The 27,097-nt window shown below is 35.1% G+C and overlaps 1 protein-coding gene across 4 annotated transcripts in view; it reads right to left on the bottom strand.

The window, feature by feature from the left end:
• USP47 (ubiquitin specific peptidase 47) overlaps window positions 1-27,097 on the bottom strand; it is a 117,520-nt gene that overhangs the window by 19,864 nt on the left and 70,559 nt on the right. For all 4 annotated transcript variants that reach the window (XM_072794059.1, XM_072794060.1, XM_072794062.1 and 1 more), the window contains 9 exons: window positions 13,339-13,434; window positions 13,110-13,262; window positions 10,482-10,649; window positions 8,248-8,379; window positions 7,727-7,803; window positions 7,142-7,197; window positions 4,535-4,647; window positions 3,500-3,604; window positions 1,185-1,392 (listed from right to left, as the gene is read on the bottom strand). In XM_072794059.1, coding sequence (XP_072650160.1) covers window positions 1,185-1,392; window positions 3,500-3,604; window positions 4,535-4,647; window positions 7,142-7,197; window positions 7,727-7,803; window positions 8,248-8,379; window positions 10,482-10,649; window positions 13,110-13,262; window positions 13,339-13,434 — 1,108 coding nt within the window. The remainder of the gene's footprint in view (window positions 1-1,184; window positions 1,393-3,499; window positions 3,605-4,534; window positions 4,648-7,141; window positions 7,198-7,726; window positions 7,804-8,247; window positions 8,380-10,481; window positions 10,650-13,109; window positions 13,263-13,338; window positions 13,435-27,097) is intronic.

Consider the following 27,097-nt stretch of genomic DNA (forward strand, 5'->3'; position numbering starts at 1 on the left):
GTTTTATTCCTGACTTGTGTTACACTTGTAATCATAATTTTTGTTAGCTAGTCCAAAAATCACCTGCAAGGAAATGCTCCAAAGGAACTCTTTATAAACAGAGCAGAGGGCAGCCCTGGTGGCCCAGTGGTTTAGCGCCACCTTCAGCCCAGGGCGTGATCCTGGAGACCTGGGATCGAGTCCCGCGTTAGGCTCCCTGGGTGGAGCCTGCTTCTCCCTCTGCCTGTGTCTGTGCCTCTCTCGCTCTGTGTCTCTCATGAATAAATATTTTTTAAAAAATAAATAGAGCAGAGTCTGACTGATGAAGCCCTTTAGAGAATATGGTACTTAATCTACTTAGAAAAGAGGAGCCCTGATTAGAGAGAGAGAGAGAGAGGAGAGATATGTAGGATCGATCCAAAGAGGAACAGAATTTGAAAGAGTAGAAGGTTTTATAAGTTCAAATTTTAGGAATAAAAGTAGAGAATATAAGTCTGAATTCTGATTAACAATAAATGCAAGGGATTTAGGGTCACAACAACAATAGTAAGAATTCACTAAACGTTTTGATTGTCTTCTATTTGTTACAGTTTACATATAGTGATTATTAGAAGACTTTGGACATGTAACTGTCTTTAGGGACTACTCCTGGTACAGCTAGGGGTGTGGTCATTTGCTTTTAAGATCAGTCTCAAGCAAAGAAAAAAACAACCAAGATATTGAGGAATGTGCTAGATTTTAATGAAAACAAAACAAAAAGCTGAAGTCCCTGGAGAGTATGGAGAAAAATAAAAAGTGTTGGCAGTGATGGCTTATGAAACCACCTCTTCAAGGAGGCCCTGAAAAATAGACTCTACTTCTGAAACTTTATGGGAATATGCTTTTCTTGGACCAGGGTCTCTCCTATAAATAGAGAGGGTTGGGAAACAGGAGGAGAGAAGGGAGTACTAAAAGAGAAAAATCCCACTGAAAATTATAAGCTTAAAAAAAAAAACCCTATTTAAAAAAATTTTGTGTATAGCTCTTTGAAAGTAATCTAGAACCTCATTGGCAAGCTTGTTGCTGACTACTTCCTAACCTATTAAAATTATTCTGCATTTTAAGAACATATAAAATTTAAAATTAAACTCATTTTTAGTAGCAAAAAACCTTCTTATGCAAATTTTAAGTTTAGTACAACTTAAAAATACCATAAAATTCTTTACCTCCAGGTTTATAAGACTGGAAAACTTGATCAGGCTTTCTCGTCTCCAGTAGCAGATCAAACATATATGTTGACTTGACTCCTCCTAGTAGAAGTCCCATTGGTGTATCTTCTTCTCCTTCATATGATCGTTCAAGATAATCATGAAACTCATCATATTTAACAAGGCGACAGCAATCCATGGGTATGACCTCTTCTAAATCCATCATCTAAAAGGAAACAATGCCCAAGAAACAAGAAAAAAATATATACAGTATTTTAGTCTGATGTTTAACTGCACTACCAATAGCTCCTAACAAAATTCATGAATTTATGATTTGCATCAAAGCCAAAGACATCAAAGTTAAAGGCACAATGCCAATGCTATTTTTAAATAATCATTATTTCTTATCCCCCAAATCATACAATTTATGCACCAACAAATTTTAAAGACATATCTGGTTTTAAAGAAAGTTAACATTCTAAACTTTAGATAGATTAAAAATCTATGTGTTATAAGCTACTGCTCTATAATCGCTAAACTGGAACACGGGAGAATCACCAGTGAGAATATGAGGCTTCTGTTTAACCCAACCTGGAGAAGAACTGGCAGCTCACATGTTTGGGTTTAACCATTCTGCTAAGCGCAGGGGAACAGCATGCCTCGGAGAGCCACCACAGAGGCCACAATTTTGGTGTCTCCCATGTACCACTCTGCAACTCCCTTTCCAGATGAGCCTCCAGAGTCCCTATGGTTCAGGGCACAGGAATTTCATCAATTTCTCCCTAGCTCACATCACTGGTAGATGACATACTATGGATGCAACATCTCTTAAGTGAAAAATAAATGGCCTGGAGACACATGGGATTACTTCAAAGTATTTTATACTTATTTATGGTCTGTGATTATTATTATTATTATTACTGATTTTTAAGAAAAACAGTAAGCCTTGCGGTGTGTCCCCACTGACCTTTATTCACCCTCAATTCTCCCCAAAGATAGAGCTCTCTTTCTGGTACATAAGATTGACTTATTTCTCTCTTCCATTTGACTATTTATGAACTTTTACTTCTTATTTTTAAGACATTTTTTTCCTTCCTGGATTAAAAACTGCTGGAATACATAAACTACTGTTACTGCTATCACTAATTGTAAAACAGTTTAATTAAGATGTTTCCTCCATTTTAGTCTCATTTGGCTTCACTATTGTTTTGCAAAGATGATACTTAGAGTCCATCACTGTGTTTAAAGGATTTTTACTTTTAATGAGGTAAATCTAGAACCATCCATCCATTTTACTATTTGGTCATTCATTTACTCATCCACATACCCATCCAAATTCTGATTCTTCTGCATACCAGGTAAAGTACTAGAAATGCGATTGTGAGCCAAACCAAAACACTCTTTGCCATTGTAATCACTTATAGTTTAGTAAGGAACAGTGGCATTAATTAGAATAGTCATACAATCAAATATGAATCACACTTTAAGAAACAATGTCAGCTATCTTGTGTACTACCTTTAGTTCTCTCATTGGTTCTACACATAAATTATAAATGAAATGATGTAGTATGCCATTTTTTCCCTAACTAATTACTTTAGTTTCAGTTCAGTGATGTTAATATTTATATGGAATGGGCAAAAGATATTTTTGTCAAGTATTACAGATGACATTTAGAACAAGCTGATTAAAGAATGCTTCCTTTTCTAAATGCCTTTCAAAACCCTAATAATTTCCCATTATTCTTAGAATAAATTGCAAACTTCTACTCATACAAAGTCTCTAATTTGATTTCATGCTATTCTATTCTCAGTCAAGCCACTCTGAATATACTGTTCCCTTTTTCAGTTTTCTGATTATGCCAGCCAAGTCCTCATTTCAGTTTTTACACATGCTGTCGTCTCTATTAAAATATTCTTCCCTAACTTTCTGCATAGCTGCTTCCTTCTCCTGGTTAATGTATCAGAAGAAATAATCTGAATATATTACTGATTTACTTTATAGCATCTAAACCATAACATAATTGCAAATTGTGGGGAGGCTCTCAATACATATCTGCTAAATTAATGAAAGGAACAAAAAAATTTTTGTTTCTAACTCTAATTCTTGTTCTACAAAATTGAACTGGCTTTCAGAGTAATGAATTCCTCAAATGCATCTGTTCTATGTTCTATAGAAGAGGTATGAACTACACACTTGAGAGAGACAGATTCTGTAAATGGGCTATGAACATAACTGCAAGTGCTTGCATTACTACTAACTCTAATAATAATTTTGGAAAAAATGTTAATACTGTTATCTGAGATATCGATATAAATAGGACAATTAGACATACCTTATAAGCCATTTCTACTGCCTCTTTTAATGTCTTATCCTTATGAACCTCCAATTTATTTTCCATCATTACTTGTTTCACAGGATGCAAACAGAATAACTTTATCTGGAAAATGGAAAATATCATCATCACCTCAGCAGGTCATCAATCAAAACATAATTCTTTTGTAGACAGCATTTTTATCCTAATAGTCAAAATACAGCAATATTTTAAAGATTTACTTATTTTAGACAGAGTGAGTGAAAGAGAGTGGGCAGGGGGAGGGGCAAAGAGAGAGCGCATCTCCAGCAGACTCCCAGTCAAGTGTAGAGCCCAACAGGGGGCTCAATCTCATGACCCTGAGATCACAACCTAAGCCAAAATTAAGAGTCTGTTGCTTAACTAACCAACCCTCCCAGGAACCCCCAAATATTGTAATTTTTAAAAAACATAATTGAGATCATTCTCTCCTGTGTCTATTTTTCTCAGTAATTGATAGTGACTATGTCTCATTAAAAAAAGAATTAAAAAACATTAATTTTAACAACTGTACATTTCTTGGTAAGCACATATCACAACTTAAATAATCATTCTCCTACTGATATATAGTTAGGTGTTTCAAATTTTTCTCTACTTTGGAAAATATTGTGATGAATGTCCTTGTGGTCAAAGTTTGTATAGCATGTGTGGTTATCTCATTAGGTATTTCCTTAAGAAAATTATATAAAAATATATGAATTTGCTTAAGGCTCTTGATAAATTTTACTCAATTTCTATGCAGTAAGGTTTTTACCAGTTTATTATTCTTGTGGCAGAATGTGATAATGTTCATATCACTGTAACCTTACCAGCACTGAGTATTATCACTACATGTTAGTGTTTATGAACATATAAAACAAAACCATAAGTTACCTCACAGTAATATAGTTGGTTACATTGCTTAATGATGATAGCATAACTGTCTACAGAATCAACTCAATGAATTTGTTATGAGAATTGCAATCAAGCAAAATTCAATAGCACTTTTTAATTCAAAGTAAAATTATGAAATCTAACCTTGCATGTATTGCGCTCAATTTCTCGTTGTCTTTTTTCTTGTTCTTCCAATTCTCTCTCTCTCTGCACCAAGTTTTTAATATGTTCTGGATATTCATCTACTTCTAGAAATTCTATTGTAATAAAAACACGGTAAGACAGAGTCACTGAAAATTGATCTTCCTTTACTTAATTTTGTTCTACTATGTTTCCATAGTATATACTTCTATAACTGCTCTCATCAAAATATATCTCAGTTCCATCAATCTCTCAACTTGGAACATCAGCTTCTTCCAGACAGGGGTAAAGAGGTAGTTGATAATGACATAAGGTTAGGTCTCATATTTTAAAAAGCCATATATTTAATCCATAGTATCTCTTGGCTCCAGGACAACTGTAACATGAAGATTAAGACTTTTAGATTGAAAAAGCCTCTCTGAAACTTGGAAATAAAATCATTTCTAATTTCAAATTGTGCTATCACCATGAAACCATGTGACCCTGGGCAAGTTTACTTGTCCAGACCACAGTTTCTTCAGCTTATTAGCACCTTCAGCACCTATCCCACAGAGTAATTACCTGGAATATAATAAAATGCAATAAATATTGTTGCTGCTGCTGCTATTACAAATGCTATTTGCTTATTATTACTCACTAATACACTCCTCTTTCCTTTGTTCTCAAAGCAATCTTTTAGCTACCTTCTATCCACAAAATTTTATGTAACTCAAAGCATTAAAAGCGACAATATGAGATTATGACACTATTTAATAAAGCCAATGATTACCAGGCATTAAATAGGGATAACAACACATATGTATGTATGTATGTATGTATATAACATATGCATATATAACATATATGTTATATATACATATGCATGTTATATATACATATATGTATATATAAAAAAATATATTTTATATATATATATAAATCACATCCCTGTGGAAGGTAAAAATCCACTATTTCTAGAAATGAGCTCTAGGTGTTGTAAAAATACTCCAAATCATACACCGCGCGCCCTCTGGTGCTTCATCACAAAACTACAGCTTAAGGGGAGTAATCAAGGAAAGCTATGTTACTGACCTAATGAAGGGAAACCTGTGGAATGCTGGGTGCTACAGAGAACACACAAACTACAATCCTGGCTCTACCTCCAGGAAGCTATGACTTTGGACAAGTTTATCCGTGGAGTATTATTATTTTATCTGTAAAGTCAGAATGACTACTCTGAAATCTGTTTTGAAATGACTTCTTGTTATAATTTCCTTTTTCACAACCCCATTAATTTTATAGTAAATTATTAAACAGTCACTATATGACAGACTCCAGACTCTGAATTATCACTAGTGAAAAGATAAATTAAGTCCTAAGCCTTGACCAACTGAATTTAAAACATAATGAGTTTACAAAAATGTAAACAAAACATCGCACTACCTAAAATAAATTTTACAGTATGGTAGTTGCTAAACAAGGGAAATATGTTGAAATTAAGGACAATGATTATAACAATTGTGAAAAAAATGTGAGTTAACATACCATTTGTGTATATATCTATAGGTACACTCACACATCCGTACTTATTTGCAATACTGCTTCAGTCAGAAGTTGGCATTAAGAAAAAAGGGAAACTGCGATTTTTTTAATTAAAAATAAAAAAGGAGAAAAAAAGAAAACCTGCATGCTGTGTATACAGGATTATTTCGAGGATTCTCAATATAATTAAAACACAATAAAGGATACATACTAGAATCATAAAACTTTATGTACCCCAAAAGTACCCCAAAAACTTATAATTAAAATAATAGCTAATTTTGAGTTTTTACTATGTACCAGGTGTAACAAAAATATTGTTATCTCATTTAACTTTTCATTACAATCCTATAAAATACTGTAATCCCATTTTACAGATGTGGAAATTAAGATTTAGAAAAATTAAATAACTAGCTCTACGCCATCTAGATGGCAAATTATGACTGTTACACAGGTCTAGGGGTTATCACTGAATATACTTACTGTAAATAAATATCTAATTTTTTAATGTAGAGTTTGTCTCTTAGTGTATTAAAAAACATTTCAACTTTTTTCCAAGTGTTTTTGCCACTTGGTATTATCTCATGACAGTCTTTTAGTTTTTGGCTTTTTTTTTTTTTTTTTTAAGATTTTATTTATGTATTCATGAGAGACACACAGAGAGAGGCAGAGACATAGAGAAAGAAGCAGGTTCCCTGGGGGGACTCAACTGTCAGACCCGGGACTAAGGCGGACACTCAACTGTTGAGCCACCCAGGGGTCCCTCATGACAGTCTTTATAATTAATTTTTCTGGGCATAAAAAAACTTAATCATCCTATCATTTAAAAGTAGTTATCAGGGATCCCTGGGTGGCTCAGCGGTTTAGTGCCTGCCTTTGGCCCAGGGCATGATCCAGGAGTCCCGGGATTGAGTCCTGCATTAGGCTCCTAGCATGGAGCCTGCTTCTCCCTCTGCCTGTGTCTCTGCCTCTCTCTCTATCATGAACAGATAAAAATAAAAAAATAAAGATAAAAGTAGTTATCTAAGGTTTGCAAAACTTGCAAGGAGAAATTAGTACAGATTAAAATCAAATAACTGCATATTGACATACTTGCATTTCGTGCTGGATCCTTCAGTCTATATATCAGCATATATGCATTTGTGGAGCTAGTAGAAATATAAAAAAATTAATGTCAACAAAATGGAGATGTAAAGGTTCCATTTCCTAGCACCAATATTTTTTTTAAATAGTTTTTTGTTATTTCAAACAACTAGAACACCATGTAACTGTTCGTAGGTTCAAGCTTAAAATATTCTAGAAAAAAAGGAAAAATGTACTTTGTTCTTAGCAATGAATTTATGAGATTTCCACATCTCCTCTTTGAAAAACTTCTGTCTTATAACAATTAATATAACTGAGTTAGGAGTCAGCAAATTTTTTCTGGGCCATATTTCTGTGTTGCAGTTATTTAACTCTGTGGTTAAAGGAAAAGATCAGCACACAATACTTAACAAATGAGTACACTGGTGTTCCAATAAAACTTTATTTCCAAAAACTGGAGGCAGGCATGGTTTGGTCCTTGAGTTATAGCTTGCTGACCCCTAGGTTAAACCTCTTTCATGGTTAAAAAAAAAAATGTTGAGAAGCTGTAATTAATTCTAATTTATAAGCAGTACAAATTAGGAAGTTATTTACCTTGCAAAAGCACTTGAGTAATATCCTCTGCTTCCTGAAGATCCACCATGTGTTTTCTTAATGTCCTCTTGTGTTATCTAAAAAGTTATTACATTATTTGCCTTTCTGTAAAGTTTATAATACTATCACCTCTGTGTCAACAGGTAAGCCGATTTTTAACCTCAGTTAAATGGACCACACAACTACCAATTCACAAAATCTAATCACAATCAGTGGCCGCTACCAATCAGGTCTAGTGCTCCTCAACAGGTAGCCTGCATGACAGCTCAGAGAGAAAAAAAAGGGAGGGGGGAGTCTATCTCTGGAAACACTCATCAAGCCTCAAACAAAACAAAAGAAGTAATTATGAACACAAACTAGGATATTCACTGAAAACCAAAACAAAAGACTGACTTAGCATGTGTCTTAAAACGCTTCACTGGACAAAGTCTCCCATTTTTAATAAACCCTGCTTTTAATTAGAAACATCTCTACTCCTGTCTTTCAGAATAATCTTAAAAAAAAAAAAAAACCCTCCTTACCCTGCTGACATGTTGATCATTGAAGCTGTACCACTGTTCATCACTGAAGGACTTTATACAAGCATAATAATGGCCACCAGCAGCACTCCCTGAATGAACCATAACGGAGAAGAGCTCATAGATCAAGGAATTCTGAGGGGGGAAAAATAAAAGTAACTCAAAAGAGGAAAAATATAAAACCTTTATTTGTATATTTCCTATTATCTATTAATACAAAATAAAATAACATGTTGGCTGTCTTAGCTATTTATTGTAGGTACACTTTTCTCTTAGATCATTAAAATGGCAAGTCACCACATAATTTCATATAAGACAGTTTCTTTCAGTGCATTCCTTCACATTTTACTTATGTTATAACCTCTGGAACTATGTACATCTGAAATACAATGTTATTTATGTAAGAAAACAATAGTCTGAAATTTTAGAAGCAGGTGCTAAATGGAAGACTGTTCTGATATGTACAGTCAAGATGAAGAAGTCCCAAATAACATAGTTGTTTTTATTCAAGTAAGATTATTCTATTTTCTTTGTAAAAGAGCTGAGTGACAAAATGATTTGGAACATCTAATGTATTTATGTTATATCTGTATGTATTTATGTAATATCTGTGATACAGTGATCTACTGGTTTCTCAAGTATGCAGAGATAGTTCAACATTAGAAAATCAATCTATGTAATATAGGCTAAAGAAGAAAAATTACATGATCCTATCAATCGACAGAAAAATAATTCCACAAAATCCAATAGTTATATTCATTATAAAAACTCTAAAGAAACTAGGAAGAGGGAAACCTCAACCTGATAAAGAATACCTACAAATAAACTTAGGAATACGTCACACTTGATGGTGAGAAACTGAACACTTTCCTCCTAAGACTGGAAACAAGGCAAGAATGTCCTCTCTTACCACTCTTATTCAATACTGTGTAAGAAGTCTTACTTAGCAGTAAGACCAAAAAAAAAAAACAAACAAACCCAAAAGACAAAACAAAACACCCCAGACATAACTGTTTATGTAGAAAAACAGGCAGGGAATCATTTGCCAATCCATACTGGATACAATGTTCTTTATACTAAGCTATGATGTGTCCATAACGTTATTCATACATAGCAATTCATGATCACCTACCTATATGCCCTGAAACAGATAATTTTAGAAAGTAAAGGATAATGACAATAGTAGTTAGAATAATGGTCTTGGTCTAAAAATAGATTTATGTAAGAGAAATGCCATTCTTAAATACTGTTAATAGGACTCTGCAAGACTTGAACTACTGATCAGTCTTCAGGCTAGTGATTCACAATTCACACATGCTGAAGATACCTGACCTATAACTCTCCCCTCAGTAAAGCAGATTATATGAATACGAAAGAAATAGTTTGATAAAATCTTTAAAAATCACTAACACAGTGACATAAAAGATTTTATGACAGATTATCAAGTCCAGTAGTTGTCAAATTATAATCCATGGAACTATATCATTTTTTAAAAATTTATTTATTCATGAGAGACACAGAGAAAGAGGCAGACACACAGGCAGAGGGAGAGGCATGGAATTGTACCATTTTTAAAAATTTATTCATGAGAGACACACAGAGAGAGAGAGGCAGAGACATAGGCAAGGGAGAAGCAGGCTCCCTGTGTCCCAATGCAGGACTCAATCCTAGAACCCCGGGATCATGACCTGAGCCAAAGACAGATGCTCAACCACTGAGGCACCTAGGGGCCCTTGAACTATATCATTTTTTAAAGTGTCTTAAGGGCTGTCATGGGGAGGGGAGGGAGGCTGAGGGCTTTAGCTTTCCCCCATCTCTAAAAGATTGGTTCTATTTCATAAGGAGTACACATCCAAAATTTTTTAAATCAACAGGTCTAGCCTAATACTTTCATTTCGCTAAATGAGAAGACTTTGATATTAAGATTTAGAGGCTAGGTGCAGCTTTAAAGGCAGAGTGGTTTCCCGACCACTAAACACCCTTTCCGTACCACCACTCAGGTTGGTCACATAGCTATAGTTGAGCCTCTCAGAAATTCATGCCCCTGCCTATAAGTACCTTTTCCTAAAGTATAATTATGATCACATATATGCATAAGAAAATCTTTTAAAAGGTATTCCTTTTCAAAAGTTACTTTTCTTAAAGAGAATTTATTGGTCACAGTAGCTACAGAATTATACAGCGGCTAGGAGATTATTTTATTCTTTCAACTAAAACCCATAAACTATAAAAGGTACCTTCTCAAGGCCAGGTTTTGAAATCTTTTCAGTTCCACTATTACTTTCAAGGCAGATCCCTTCATCAACACCATCATCATTCGAGAAATCATTGCTCATTTGATCACTGTGACAACTGCCTTCATTTTCTGCCCCGCTGTCTGTGCAACTTTCCGTCTGAGGGGATTTCTTAATAAAACATAATTATCTTACAATTACAAGCTGAACAAAGGGAAAACACATACACAGCAAAATATTTTGTCTACCTGCTAACTTTTTCATGTAAGTTCAGATATTATTAATAAAAGTATTTATTTTAAATAAATTTGTCTTCTCTGAGTCCTTTAGTAAAATTAAGCCAAAACAGTGTATTGTAAAAGCATCTCCATCAATCCTTAAAATTTAAATACAATGAATTAGTGATTCAGATTTCTAATTAAACCCCATTTATGTTTATAGTTGCAAAGTAATTAAATTACCGTCTTTCATCAAAGTCTAGAAAAGCAGAGAACAAAAATAATAATAATAATAAAAGCAGAGAACATAAGTACCAAAGTGAGCTTTTGTTCTCAAATCCCAAAAGAATATCATTTCTTTTCTTGAACAAAAAGTTCAATTTATCACTGTGGTAGGTATTATAGATAATTAGAAAGAAAAACAACATTGTATCTATTCACAACAACTTTATATTCTAGTGCATAGAGGTAGAAATATAACAACAAAAAAATCATACTCTTTTGTGCTTTTATGATTTTTAAACCCCTCTCATGCAAATTTTATTTGAAGGACTCTACTTCTTAGAAATCCCCCAAAAACTCCCTGCCCCTTTAAAATTTTTAATATACATACCTAAAATATTTTTAATAGTTTGAGAATTCATCTCTAAGATGTAGGCTCTTAACAGGTTGTACAGGAGTTCCTAAATTAACTAAGCAATATATAATAATAAGCACCAACTTTTTGCCAAGAACTTTGTTGTATGGATTGCATCTAACATATAATATAGTCTTCACTCCTCAATAAAGTTTGGTTCAAAGTGAAAACCCACTCTAGAACTCTACACTAAGTCCAAAGAGATCATTCCTGACCTTCCTCGAGGCTGGAACATCTCTTCTCCCAACAAATGCACCTAGAACTTCCTAAAAGTTCCTGTCAAATTATATCTAGGTTATCTTTATTTGTAGATCTCCTTTTACAAGAAATATATTAGGTACATATAGAAAAACCAATCCAATCCTGACTGATCTCTGTTTGTGTGGACTCCTATAAAGACTATGTCTACTTTAAACCTGGTATATACTTTGCAGAGAGTCCTTAGCTTAAGCACAACTGTTGGAAATACTATTTTATTTTTTAAAGATTTTATTTTTTTATTTGAGAGAGTGTGTGTGAGGGAGAGAGCACTAGCTGGGGGAGAGGCAGAGGGAGAAGCAGACTCCCCACCGAGCAGGGAGCCTGATGTGGGGCTTGATCCCAGGATCCCGGGATCATGACCCAAAGCTGACGGCAGATGCCCAACCAACTGAGCCATCCAGGAGCCCTGGAAATACTATTTTAAATTAAATGTTTCAAAATGTAAACCTGGTCATAGATACCACTCCATGAACGTCTACTTTATTTAAAGAGTTCTCTTTTTATAAAAGCCATACAAAGCAATTATTGTCCTTACTTAACAGAGAAAGTAAGGCTCAGAAAGGTTGCTTTTCTATACTACATTATCTCTTAATACTTAACAGCACTAACTAAACTTAATTAAGCTCATTTCTGAGCTTTTGGAAAGAGGTATTTTTATAACTACAGTGATCAGGTCCGATCAGAAACTAACGACTCATGATGGTTTTGAAAAATATAAAGATTTATCACTAACAACTATGTCCAGTGATTGTAATTATAATTTACAATCTATAATGAAATCAGAAGTTTCCAAATAGAGTGGGACATTAAGAATCTTCTACTGAATAAGGTTAGGGGAACCAGAAAACATGGGGGGGGGGGTTAATGAGTAGAAGAAAATGATAAGCATTACTGGTGTCCTTCAAATTCCCATTCTCAAAATATTTAACGTTTTAACTAAAAAACTAACTAAAAAGGGAAAACAGACAAAATGCCTTTATTTTCTAGCTTTCTAGCCTGGCCTATTTAAGAGGTGGCAAACTTTAACTTGAAAAAGTTAGTAGTCCTTGAAAAAGACACTAAGATAAATACAAGAAATAGAGGCCATACTACCCAATTTGCTCATTTTTTCACTGACATGTGTTCTGTTTACTACATACCAGAAGCACAGTGCAGCCCACCTCTAGATTGGTTTGTTTTGCTAATTAAATTATAAATCTAAGATTATCGCTCATATTTAAAGAAATAATTCCAGAGTTTGAGATCCTTTTTATCTTTTCAAAGAATATCGTAAGTTATTCTGATCAAAAAAGAATATCATACATATAATTTATGGTGGACAAAAAAGCTTATACAAATCTAGATCTTTTTATAGAACTTGGCATTATAAAATACGGGAGGAAAGGAATATCTTCTATCAAGAAGACACTCTAAACACTACCGGTGTTTTACCCCAAATAGCTCTTTTAAACACATGATCAATCAAAATGAATTGACTAATGTTTTTTAACAAAAAAATATGAATAAGTATCTTACCTCATCTTCAACGTCAATAAACGTACTCATATCTAGCTCTTCAGGGAATGTCATCCGATCATTCAATTTAATCCTGTGCATGGTTGTATAATCAAAATCAAACCTTTTCAACTGTAAGGTGAGCAGATAAGGGAAATGCAAAAACCGAAGACCCTAAAAAAAAAAGGGACCTATTGAATATTGAATATAATCTCAGATAGTTTAGTATTAATTTCTACATGGCATCTACCTTTCGTGCATCACATTTCTTCTTACAACGTTCACAAAAGTACTGATTTGGGCCATCCAGGATCTCTGGCTGAATAAATGCATGCAGTGCTTCTTCCTAGTAAGAAAAAAAATTGTTTTATAATTACTTAAAAAGTGTTATAATATTAATGACAAAGCCCTGAATGTAAAAATTTTCCAATTATCAAAATACTTAGAAGTAGAATGGCTAGAAAATTAGGAACTCAAAATGCAAAAAGGAAAAAAAAAATCAACAGCAACATAATGTCATTATAAAAACTGAGCAACAAAATAATTGCCTTAATTCTGCACAAAATCTGTCTTTCCTAATACTGCACATCACAGTTACCGCTACCTAATTTTTATGGACTTTACATTGTGGAATTGGCTAAATAATCTAGTAAGAATCCTGCCTTTAGGGGATCTCTGGGTGGCTCAGCAGTTTGGCACCTGCCTTAGGCCCAGGGCATGATCCTAGAGTCCCAGGATCAAGTCCCACGTCAGGCTCCTTGCATGGGACCTGCTTCTCCCTCTGCCTATGTCTCTGCCTCTCTCTCTCTCCCATGAATAAATAAAATCTTAAAAAAAAAAAATCCTGCCTTTAGATTAAAAATTCTATACTTCTTAGAGAAGCAGTTACATGCATCACTTCAATCTTCTTGTAAAAGGTGACATTTATAAACTGTACAATAAATAACAGAGAACTCTGAATTCAAACTATCCATACACTAAAAAAAAAAAATCTAATAACCATCATTTACCACCATATTTAGCATCAGTCCATAATTTGCTACTGCACTAAAGACTGGAAAACACTGGGTAGCTTTCTCCCTGCATGTCAGATACTGTTCCATTTGAAAATCTATGAGCTCCTGGACTGTTCACCTAGTGGAACCACATGGTTCTCTTTTCTCCATACAGCCTTAAGACAGGAGCAAGAAACTTAGTATGAATACTGGTGAAGAATCAGTGGGCATAAAATTTTTAATTTTTTTGGTAAAGATTTTATTTATTTATTCATGAGAGACACAGAGAGAGAGAGAGGCGGGGGTAGAGAAACGGCAGAGGGAAGGAGAAGCAGGCTCCACACAGGGAACCCACTGTGGGACTCGATCTCGGGTCTCCAGGATCACACCCTGGGCTGCAGGCGGCGCTAACCCGTTGTGCCACCGGGGCTGCCCAAAGTTTTTAATTTTTAATCACTGATTTTTCACAATAAAAAATAAATTGTCATTAATACGACAATTAAGGTTGGACTGTATAATCTCCAGTTTCATTTGTTGTGATCGCTTCACACTTGGTCTAATCAGAACTGACCACATTTACTATATACAAAGAAAAAAATTGTATCATTAAGACAAAATATCTTCAAATATTTTTCTTTTGATTCAGAACATGTTGTTCTCAAAAGATAAAGGAGCTTGACCTGGCAAAACATAAAATAGCTGACAATACTAATAAAACTACTATCCACATACAGTTCATTCTGGGATAAGAATAAAAAATATGAAAAGATTTTAAAATGCCTCTAACCTCTCCCATCTCCTATTTTGTTCTCAGAAATCCAAGGAAGCAAGGGGCGGGGGGTAGGAGAAGGAGAATCAAAGAGTGGGGTTCTTCCCACATGGCCAAGCATTTTACTGGAGGTCACAGAAAGGGGCACATTCAGAATGATTTTTTTTCTTTAAAGTATATTTTAAGCATGAAAAAGGCAAATCCTGTAAAAATGCAACACAGAAAAAGCTTGAAGAGAAATCATATAGCTTAGCATAGGCTGATATCAAATTAGTCATGCTTTCCACATAGAAACTGAAACACTCAATATCTTAAAACAAGGGGAGGTGTGTAGAGTGAGACAATCATGGAACTCAAATTCTACTTAACTGTGTGATGTGTACTGGTCTCTGGCTACAGTTCATAGCTAGCACTTTTTCTAATTTTTTAAGTTAAAACTCAGAGAAAAGTTTAAAGAAAACTCTCATAATTTACTCAGACTCACCAACTTTTAATATTTTGTTACCCTTGCTTTATCATTCTACCACCCTCACACACATCATATATTTTTCTAAAGCATGTGAGAGTAGGTTTACATATCATGCTTTCCCTCTTAATAGTTCTATGTGATTTTTTAGGAGGAAGACTATTCTTACATAAATACTAGAGTTATCAAACTCAGGAAAATTTACCACTGATAAAAAGTACTTTTGCCATATTGCAATTCTGTCAATTGTCCCAATCCTAATAATGCATTTCTCCCCATCCAATACAGAACTGAATCCAGGATCACAGATTACATTTGGCCATCTCTTCAGATTCATTTTGTCTGGAACAGTTTCAAAGCCTTTCTTCCTTTCAGGGCATAAATGGTTTTTGGAGGAGCCCAGTTATTTATAAAATGTCTGCAATTTAGGTTTGTCTGATGTTCCTCATAATTAGGTTCAAGTTCTATGTATTCCTTGCTAGACTACCATTTAAGTTATGATGTGTCCTGAGGTATCACCGTCACAGGCCATAATATCTCCAACCTCCCTATGGTGATATGAACTTCAACCACCTGGTCAAAGTGTTATCCAGCTTCTCCACTACATACTCTTTTATCCTTCCAGCTAATATGCAATCTGAAAGGAGGTATTTAGAGACCATGCAAAAATTCTGTGTCTTAAACTTTCCACCCTAGATTTAGCATCCACTAATGGATACTTGCTTAAATCAATTTTTAATATGTTTTATGTACCATCTTGAAAATCATTTTTTAGTAGGAAACTTAAGCACATTCATATTTGCTATGACATTGTTTTGTTTCATCAAAATTAATTTATTATAATTACTGTGTATTGAGTAATATTTACTGTGTTATCTCCAATACAATATGTCTCCAATATACAATTTTGCTACACCTTTTATATTTTCCTTTGGTATTTAGAAAGGTTAGAATTTTGTTCTCATGAATTTATACTTTTGTTAATGCCCTTAATCTTCATTTTCTCCCTTTTTCTTACTTAAGGTTTTAGTGTCTGGTTTACTAAATGCTATCCTTTGTCTCCTACTCATTCAGCAGTCTATGATCTCATTCTTTCACTTACTTTCCCCATTCCATTTTTTTGAATGATATTCCTACTCTAACATATACTATTCTCTACTTATGTCCCTATCTTTGTTCATTTAGTCTTTGTTTCTATAATTTAATATATTAAGTGCTCATAGTCCTTTTGCTGAAGCTTCCCCAGGGATCTATCTCTTCAGTGGCTAGAGCTTATCCCCTAATAAACTCAAGAAGGCTCATGGATACAATATTCAGTAAGTCATGTTCAAGAATGGAATTAATCATTGCCACCATAATTAAAGAAAAACTCGGCTAGGTGTCAAATCCTTGGCCCGTACTTTCTTGAGTTTCTGGAAATTACTATCCTGTTGCCAGATTTGCATGCTGCTCTTCAGAAGTATGATGCCAGCCCAGTTTAACTTAAAGTTGAACAGTTTACCAAAATATGTCTGAGTTGAGTATTCTACATTAGTTTTTCCAAGTACATGGTAGGTCCTTCAAAAGGTAGACTGAAATTTCCCTTATTCCCAGAAACTTTACTTGACTTGTAGTTCCTAAGTTTTGTTCTACTGTTATGGTTTTAATCTTCAGACTCCTTGGACATCCTTTGCCAGTCTTCCCTTTCAGTCATTTTCTCTGAGGTCCTTTTTACTTTCCTTTCATTTTCATTCTATATCCCTTCTAGATTTCCATTCTGTTCTAGTCTCTTGAACATTTTATAGTTTATTCTTCATTTCATAGTTTTGTCTTTTTCTTCAATTTCTTTCCTGAGCTTGATCAATTCATAATGTACTTCCTTTTTTTTGAATTTCTCTCCTTAAATTTTTGGATAACAAGTTTTATTTTGAGAATATTTCATTTAGTCTAGAGTACTGTGTTACAGTATTCTTATGTGTGGTTATTTTCCTGAGAGCTTTTTTCTTTTTTTAAGCAGGGTAGATTTTCATCAGCTGAAATGCTTTAACACATACTTTGTTTTCTTTTAACAACCGTGCTGTGTAAATGTGATTCCCCCACCCACCTCAACATTTTGTGGACAGCATTCTTTATTTTGAGAGTACCTCAAACTTTTATCAACTTAGTGAAGCAAAGGTTCTTAAATGGGTAATGGGAGTGGAGAGCTTGAAGTCTTCTTTCATTCTGCAGGAAACTTAATTTTTCTCTTTGTCCTTGTTTTCTCTTGACCACTATGACTCATCTAGATGCATCATGCTTCTCTACTTCTCTCCCAAAGGCAAAATTCCTCTTCTCACTCTAGAACTCCTTCCCTGTAGCTGGTGCTATAAACTACCCGAGTCCCATTTGGCACTCACTCTTTTGGCATGTACTATCGTACCTTCTCATTTTGAAGGTGAGTTTTGTCTTTGTTCTGTTACGTCCTTCGATCTCTTCTCTATTTCATAGTTTCAAAGGCTTTCCACTGTTGAACGTGGTGATTATTTTGCTATTTACAGGTAATTTGAAGTTTAGGGTACTTAGTCTCCTAGTAATGCAGAATTTATGGGTTACCTGGGTTTTATCTGTATTCCTTTTAGTCTATGGTTTTGGGGGTAGAGTGTGTAGAGCTATACAGATTCAGGCAGCCACCATTATCCTCCAAATCCAGAAGCCAGTTAAAATTATATAATAATAATTTTCTGTGGCTTCCTAATTCACTTTTTAACAAGATGGCTCCAGGTTAATTATAAATAAGATTAGACAGTTATAAAAATTAGCTTCAATTCATCTCCCACTGAACAAATAAATTATATAAATGATGGGCTAACGTGGCTGTATGTATTTATCTTCACCTTAATGTGATGTAGGAGATTATGAAACATCATGCCAAACTATATTTTACATATTAAAGAAAATAAACTATGGATCATAAAAATGGAACAAAATACTACAAATACTGTACCATGATTAATATACACAAAAAATTTTGCTCTGGTTACCAACAGCTATCCTCTTAAGTATGTTAAATTACTCATGTATCGTGCTTCTAAACTAGCTTTGGGTTGACTATGGCTGTTTTTCATCATTCCAGAGTGAAGATAATAGATTTATTTTCTAGAGCTTACTCCTCACTATTATTTAAAACCTAATTTGCATGTTTTTAGATTATAATTTTCAGAGTTCAGAAGAGAACACAGAAAATTCTAACATGAGTTATTACAATTTCATAGTTAATGCAGAAAATCTAGACACAATGCAATTATAATGCGTACCCAAGGAATGGCACTATGAATTCTCCTTTTTCTTTTTTTAACTCTTAACCTGTATATAAAATTCTTCTCTCATCATTTGGTGTCTATTTTGAATGAGGAGATGGGTGCTAAAATAGGATACTTTATTTTAAAATCGAACAAAGAAAAAAGATAAATCAGAACTGCCACTGGTAACTACTTCCTAATTGAGTTTAATGTACATAGCAATCATGTGCTATTTATATAAAGTAACAGGTCTTCCTTACAGATATGCTCAACTATCTTCCCAGGATATATACTTTTTGTTTTGTTTTAATTAGGAAAAGAACTTTTTCCTAAGCCATTCACTTTTTCTAATCGCAATTTTCGAGATGATTATAAATTCACAATGATAGAAAATAATATACAATCCCTTGTACACCCATTTCCTTCAATGGTAACATTTTGCAAAACTATAGTATATTACAATCAAGGTATTGACATTGATATAATCTACATTATCTTATTCAGGTTTTTCCACTTTTAATGTACTCCTTTGTCTATACATGTGTATTAAGTTCTATACAATTTATCCCCTGTATAGGTTCAGTATTCACTACCATAGTCAAGAGACTCAACAGTTTCTATACAAGGATCCCATTTCCCAGCCTCTGTCCTTCCCCTGGCCCTATTAAACCTATAAGCTTTGATTAATCTGCCCCCAATTCTAAATTTCTGCCAACCAAAAATGTTATATAAATAGAATCATATCATATATAACCTTTTGGGATTGGCTTTTTTTCACTCAGCATAATTCTCTAGAGATTCATTCCAGTTTAGTGTGTATCAATAGTTTGTTCTTTTTTGTTGCTGGGTAGTATCTATGGTTTGTATGTACTAAAGTTTATTAAACCATTCACTTACTGAAGGGCATCTAGGCTGATTCCAGTTTGTGGATACTAAAAATAAAGATGCTATGGACACTGGCTTATAGGTTTTCACGTGAACATGAATTTTCATTACTCTTAGATAAAGCAACCAACAGGACAATTGCTGGGGTTTACAGTAAGTGTATATTAGTTTTACAAAAAATTCCCTGTAACATTTCACATTCCCATAAAATATTTGAGTGATCTATTTTCTTCACATTGTTACCAGCTTTCTGTGCTGTCATTATTTATTTTAGCCATTCTGTAGGTAGAGTATCACCCTCATTGTGGCTTGAATTTGCAATTCCCTTAGTGATAGTGAACACCTTTTCCTGTATTTTCTTGACACCTGTATATCCTCTTTGATGAAATACTGTCTTTTGCCAATTGTCCAAATGGATTGTGGGTTTTAACTACTGTGTTTTGAGGCTTCTTTATATATTCTAGATATCATCTCGTCAGATATATGGTTTGCACATACATTCTTGAAGTCTGTAGCTCCTCTTTTTATCCTCTTTCCCTGGGCTTTCAGAGAGTAAATGTTTTAACTTTGATGAGATGCAACTTGCAACTTCTCCCTTTGCGGACTGTACTTTTGGTATCAAATCTAAGATCTCACTGCTTAACCCTAGATCTGGAAGACTTTTTCCTATTTTTTAAAAAAAAATTTTATTTATTCATTCATGAGACACACAGAGAGAGAGAGAGGCAGAGACACAGGCAGAGAGAGAAGCAGGCTCCATGCAGGGAGCCCGATGCGGGACTCGATCCCGGGTCTCCAGCATCAGGCCCTGGGCCAAAGGCAGCACTTGTCTGCCTTGGGCTCAGGGCATGATCCTGGATTCCCAGGATTGAGTTCCACCATCGGGCTCCATGCATGGAGCCTGCTTCTCCTCCCTCTGCCTGTGTCTCTGCCTCTTTGTGTCTTTCATGAATGAATAAATAAAATCCTTAAAAAAAAGAAAAATAAGGTTGTAACTTTACATTTAAAATATCCATTTTGAGCAAATTTTTTGTGTAGAGGTGTAAGGTTTAAGTAGAGGTTCACTTTTGTGCATATAGTTGCCCAATTATACCATCACTATTTGTTGAAAAGGCCATCCTTCTTCACTGAATCACTTTTGCGCCTTTCTCAAAAATCCATTGGGGCATATTTGTGCAAATCTATTTCTCAGCTTTCTGTTCTGTCCTATTTATCTATGTGTCTACCTCTCCACCACCACCACCCAGTCTTGGTTACTGTAGCTCTGTAATTTGTAAGTTGTATCAGGTAGACTGATTCTTCCCACTTTATTCTTTTCCCAAAACTCTCTTCACAAGTCTAGCTATTTGTTTTTAAAGAGTTATTTGAGAGAGAGAGAGAGAGAGAGAGAGATTGAGAGAACTAGTGTGTGTGTGTGGGGGGGTGCAGAGTGAGAAGCAGACTCCCTGCAGAACAGGGAGCCGGACATGGGATTCTGTCCCACAACCCTGGGGTCATGACCTGAGCCAAAGGCAGACACTAAAACTAAGTTACTCAGGCAACCTAAGTCTAGGTATTTTTATTCCCTTGGCTTCTTCATAAATTTTAGAATGAGCTTGTTTATATCATCAAAAAATCTTGCCATTATTTTGAGAAGGGTATATTAAAACTGTAATACTGAGGAAAACCAACATTTTTACTATGTTGAATCTTCTAATCAATGAACACACTGTCTTTCCATTTATTGAAATATTCTTTTCAGAATTAGTTGTTTCTTGTACAATAAGTCCTATACATATTTTGTTAGATTTACTCCTAAAGCGTTCCCCCCCCATGTTTGTAAATGGTATTGTATTTTTTTCTTAAGATTTTATTTATTTATGAGAGACAGAGAGAGAGAGAGAGAGAGAGAGAGAGAGAGAGAGGCAGAGACACAGGCAGAGGGAGAAGCAGGCTCCATGCAAGGAGCCTGACGTGGGACTCGATCCCGGGTCTCCAGGATCACGCCCTGGGCTGAAGGCGGCGCTAAACCACTGAGCCACCTGGACTGCCCCATGGGTATTGTATTTTGAATGCCATTTTCCACATGTTATTTGTTAGTTTTTTTTTAATTTTTTTAAAAGATTTTATTTATTCATGAGAGACGGAGAGAAAGAGAGAGAGAGAGAGAGGCAGAGACAAGAGGCAGAGGAGAAGCAGGCTCCATGCAGGGAGCCCGATGTGGGACTCGATCCCGGGTCTCCAGGATCACGCCCTGGGCTGAAGGCGGCGCTAAACTGCTCAGCCACCCAGGCTACCCTTGCTAGTATTTTGAAATGTAACTAATTTTTGTATGTTTATCTCATATCCTGCTAGCTTGCTAAACTGACTTATTCTACATATTTTTTTTGTAGGTGCCTTGGGACTTTCTACATTAAAAAAAAGTGTTACCTAAAAAGGGGGGGGGAGGCAAATTCATTTCTTCCTTTAATTGGAATGTTCTTTATTTCTTCTTCTTCCTTTATTGTACTGACTAGGACTTCCAGTACTATATTGATTAAGAGTGGTGAAAGCAGACAGAAATCCTTGCTTAGAAACAAACTTAATCTAGGGGGAAAGCATTTAGTCTTCCACCATGAAATATTATGTTAGCTAGGCTTTTGGATCATGTTCTTTATTAAGTTGAGAAAATTACCCTCTACTTTCAGTTTTCTGAGTTTGTTTTTTTTTTTTTTTATCATGAGTAGATACTGAATTTTGTCCAGTGTTTTTCCTGAGTCCAACGATGTGATGGTGTGAATTTTCTTCTTTTGCCTATTAATATGGTAGATTACTCGAACTGATTTTTAAATATTGACCAGTTTTGAATACCTGAAATGAACCCTACTGGATCATGGTATATAATTCTTTCACATACTGTTTAATTCTGTCTACTGATATTGTAAGGATTTTCTCATCCTATATGAATTAAAGATACTGGCTTGGTCAGTTTTGCTTTAACTTTTTTGTCTGGTTTAGTATCAGGATAAGCTAACTTAATAAATTAAATTGGGAAGGCTTCCCTCCTTTTCTATTTTTTGAAAAAAGATTGTGTAGAATTGGTGCTCACTGTTCTAAAATGTTTGATACAAGGCTCTAGTGAAATCATCCCAGTGTGGGAGACTTCATTTTTGAGAAATTTTTAATTATGAATTTGATAGCTTAACGGTTATAGGGCTTATTCAAATTACCTAATTCATACTGGATGAATTATAGTTTGTGCTTTTCGAAGTATTGATTTATTTATCAAATTTATGTGTGCAGAGCAGTTTGTTGTTGCAGTCTCTTATTAGCCTTTTGATATGTGTATGATCCATAGTAGTACTCATTTCATTTCTAATACTGTAAATTTTTGTCTTTTTTCCTGTTGGTCTTCTGTATTGATCTTTCCAAAGAATTAGCTCTGTGTTTCACTAATTTTCTCTCATTTTCCTAATATCAGTTTCATTGATTCTGTCCTTCCTCCTTACTTTAGGTTTCTTTTGCTCTTGTTTTTCCAGGTTAGCCGAAAGCTTCAAAACTGGATTCAAAACTTCTCCTCTTTCTTACCAATGTAAGCATCTTAGTAAGGTGAGCATTTAGTACTTTAAGTTCCCCTCTCAGAAATGTTTCAGCTGTGTCTCAAAATTTTTTATATATTTTCATTCATTTCGAAGTGTTTTGTTGTTTTTATCAATTTTCCTTGAGGTCTCCTCTATGACTCATGGATTATTTAAGTGTATTCTGTGTTTTGCAAGTGCTTGGTGGTTTTCCAGTTATGTTATTGTTACTGACTTCTAACTTAATTCTACCATTGTTGAAAAACATACAATGATTTTAATTCACTTAAATCTGTTGAGATTTGTTTTATGGTCCAAGGTATATGGTCTTTCTTGATATATACAGTCCATTAAAAAGAGTGTGTATTCTGCTGTTGTTGAGTGGAATGTTTTATAAATGTCTATTAGTTCCAGTTGTTGATGGCGTTGAATTCTTTATTTGCTAATTTTCTGCCTAGAGGTTCTATCTATTAATTATTGACAGAGGGACAGTAAAGTCTCCAACTATAATTATAGATTTGCCGATTTCTCTTCATTTTGGACAGTTTTTCCTATATATTTTTCAGCTCTGTTATTTGGTAAATACACATTTAGGATTGCTGTCCTCTTGATGAACTAATAACCCATTTATCATTATGCCCCTTTTAATTTTTTTTTTAATTTATGATAGAGAGAGAGAGAGAGAGAGAGAGAGAGAGAGAGAGAGGCAGAGACATAGGCAGAGGGAGAAGCAGGCTCCATGCACCGGGAGCCCGATGTGGGATTCGATCCCAGGCCTCCAGGATCACGCCCTGGGCCAAAGGCAGGCACCAAACCGCTGCGCCACCCAGGGATCCCTATGCCCCTTTTATCATTATCATTAATGCCCCTATTTCTAGTAATTTTCTTTGTTCTAACATCTACGTTAACTGATATTAATATAGTCATTTCCCTCGATTAATGTTTACTTGATATAACATTTTTCTATCCTTTTACATTTCAGCCTGTCTATGCCAATATATTTGAAGGGAGTTTTTATATCAAGTATACACACAATTGGGTCATGTTTTTAAATCTGATATGCAAATCTCTATCTTTTATTTGGTATAATTAGACCATTTACATGTATCCAAGACTGCTATTTTTTTGTGTGTGTTCTTTCTCCTGCTCTCCTGTGGATTACTTGTACATATATTTTAAATTCTATTTTGATTTATCTAGGTTTTTGGAGTGTTTCAGTGGTTGCTCTAGGTATATTATATACACATAACTTTTATCCTTTTACCAGTTCAAATGAAGTACAGAAACCTTACTTCCCTTTAAGTCTTTTTATCCTCTCCCATTTATAATGGTCTTAAATATTTCTTCTGCATACATTTAGAACCATATCAAACAATGTTATAGTCTGGCTTAACCATCAAACATAATGTAGGGGGGCACCTGGGTGGCTCAGTTGGTTAATAAGCCTCTGCCTTCAGTTAAGTCATGATCTCAGGGTCCTGGGATCAAGTACCGCACTGGGGTCCTTGCTCAGTGGGGAGCCTGCTTCTCCCTCTCCCTCTGCTTCCCCTGCTTGTGCTCTCTGTCAAATAAATAAATACAATCTTTAAATAATAATAATAATAATGTAGGAAACTTACAAGAAGGAAAGCCTATTGTATCTACCCAGATTTTCAGCTTACCATGTTCTTTCTTCATTTCTAACATTCCTAGATGATTTCCTTTTATTTTTTCCTTTCTGTTTAGGGAATTTTCTTTAGCCATTTTTTAAGGTGGGTCTATTAGTGGCAAATTCCTTTAGTGTTCCATTATCCAGGATGGGATTGATTTCCCCTTCATTCCTGAAGAATATTTTCACTGAGTATAAGACTATCGTTGACAGTGCTTTTCTTTCAATACCTGAAAAATGTGCCACTTTCTTCTGGTCTCCACTGTTTTTGATGAAACATTTGCTTATGAGAAATCAAGAGTACTTTTCAGCCTATAAGAAAAGGCGTATTTCTCAGTTGCTTCTCTTAAGTTATTTTTTTTTGTCTTCAGTTTTCAGAAGTTTGACTATAGCTGGACTTAATGCAGAGTGATTCTGGCTTATCCTATTTAGGGTTTGTTAGCTTCTTGGATGTTACAGCTTTATGCCTTTTGCCAGATTTGGGAATTTCTAGCCATTATTTCAAGTATTTTTCCAGCACTGCTTTCTTTTTCCTCTCCTTCCAGGACTCCAATGATACAAATCTTAGATCTTTTATTATAGTCCCCAAAATCCTGTTGACCTTTTAAATTTTTTCCCCAATCTGTTTTTTCTCTGCTGGTTAGACTGGGCAATTTCTAAATTCTATCTTCAAGTTCATGGATTCTTTCTGCTGTCATCTCCATTCTGCTATTGGGTCTATTGGTCAAGTTTTCCACTTTGGTATTGCATTTTTCGGTTCTAAATTCCTTTTTCATTTCATTTTCCTTTTATTTTCCTTTTTATCTGTATTTCTTCTTTTTTATCAGTATTTCTTCCCTTCATTTCCTTTTTATCTGTATTTTTTTCTATTTTCTCATTTATTTCACTTGGGTTTGGGATCTCCTATTTCTATGATGACTGCTTTAAAATATTTGTCATATAATTCTAACATCTATCATATTAGTGTTTGTATCTACTGATTGTCTCTTCTTTCATTCGAAAAAAGATTTTCCTGGTTCTTAGTATAAAAAGTGTTTTTTTTTCTATTGAAACCTGAACATTTTGGATATTATGAGTTTCTAGACCCATATTTAAATCTTCTGGTTTACTGGCTTCCTTTGACACTGCTCCAGTGAGAGAAAAGGTTCCTGATTCATTACTGCCAGTGGGAAAAGTCCAGGTTTCCCACTTGGCCTCCAATGACACCTGAGGTGAGGGGCTCTTCATTACTGCAGGGCAAGGGTTGGGGTCCTGGCTGCTCAGTAGGCCTCTGCTGATATAATCTTGGCTATGAGGGGTAAGGCGGTCTCCGTACATCCCCTTACAGCCTCCACTGACACCGTAGTGGGAAGGGGCTAGTCTCCTTACAGTTCAAAGATAGCAAAATCCTGACTCTTTACTAGGCTTCTTCTGACATCAATGGTGACAGATAGAAGCATCTCCTCACGATGAGGTAAGAGTGAAAGCTAGGCTCCCCATGTGTCTCTAATGACAGTGAACCAGAGGAACAGGAGAGTAGTTGTGGGGAGATTTGTTACTGCCCAAGAGGGATGAAACCCCTGGCTATCTACTCCGCCTTCTCTGTAACCACCCAGGCAAGGGGCTAGAAAGCCTAGTAACATCTTCATGAGAAGAGAAGTCTGGGCTCCCTACTCAGCCTCAGCTGGCATGGGGTGAGATGGGGGACACAGTCTTTCTGTGGTGTTTGGCTAGAGCAGATTGGGCACTGTCTAAAAGTTTTCTGCCTTGCTAGGCTGTCTCTTTCCTAGTCTTCTGGCTGGAGACAGCAGACTTTTCAGTCTATGCCTGTTGCTGTGTCCAGGCTGCTGGAGCTCCAAGTTTGGGCTATATTAGGCAAAAAGAAAACCCAGGGAACTCACCCCATGTCATTCCTTGAGTCCTGAGGTCCCTAGTCTTTATGCCTTTTCTCCACCTTTCAGAGTCTTCTTATGTTTTATTTTATATATACTGTTCAAGACTTTCAGTTGTTTTAGCAGGAGGAATAGGGCAATGTACATCTACTCCATCTTCCTGAAAGCAGAAGTCCCCACTTTTTAAACTGGTTCCCACTATGTCCAACCACACAAATTCCTGGAAAAATGAGGGTAGAGTCTGTGGAAGAGATTTTTCTTTATGTGATGCTTACATATTTGGACAAATATGGACCAATTCACCATCCAAATGAGTTATGTGGTTTAGCCAGACATTTAAGAATGTCCAAATCATCTGTTAATTCCAGGTAGAACGTATGATATAAACTTGTGCACACCAAACATTTGAAATGCTTATGATTTCATAAATACTTATGAATTTAACAGTTTTTCACTCAAACTTTAAAATGATCATTAAACTATGCTTACTTAGGGCACAGAAGTCTTTCACATATCTGATCTTTCCAAAGACACTATATGGAACTATATAGCTGACCCCAATCTCAGACTTCTGAACATTTT

This window comes from Canis lupus, chromosome 23, assembly GCF_048164855.1.
Source record: "Canis lupus baileyi chromosome 23, mCanLup2.hap1, whole genome shotgun sequence".
Taxonomy (NCBI): Eukaryota; Metazoa; Chordata; class Mammalia; order Carnivora; family Canidae; genus Canis; species Canis lupus.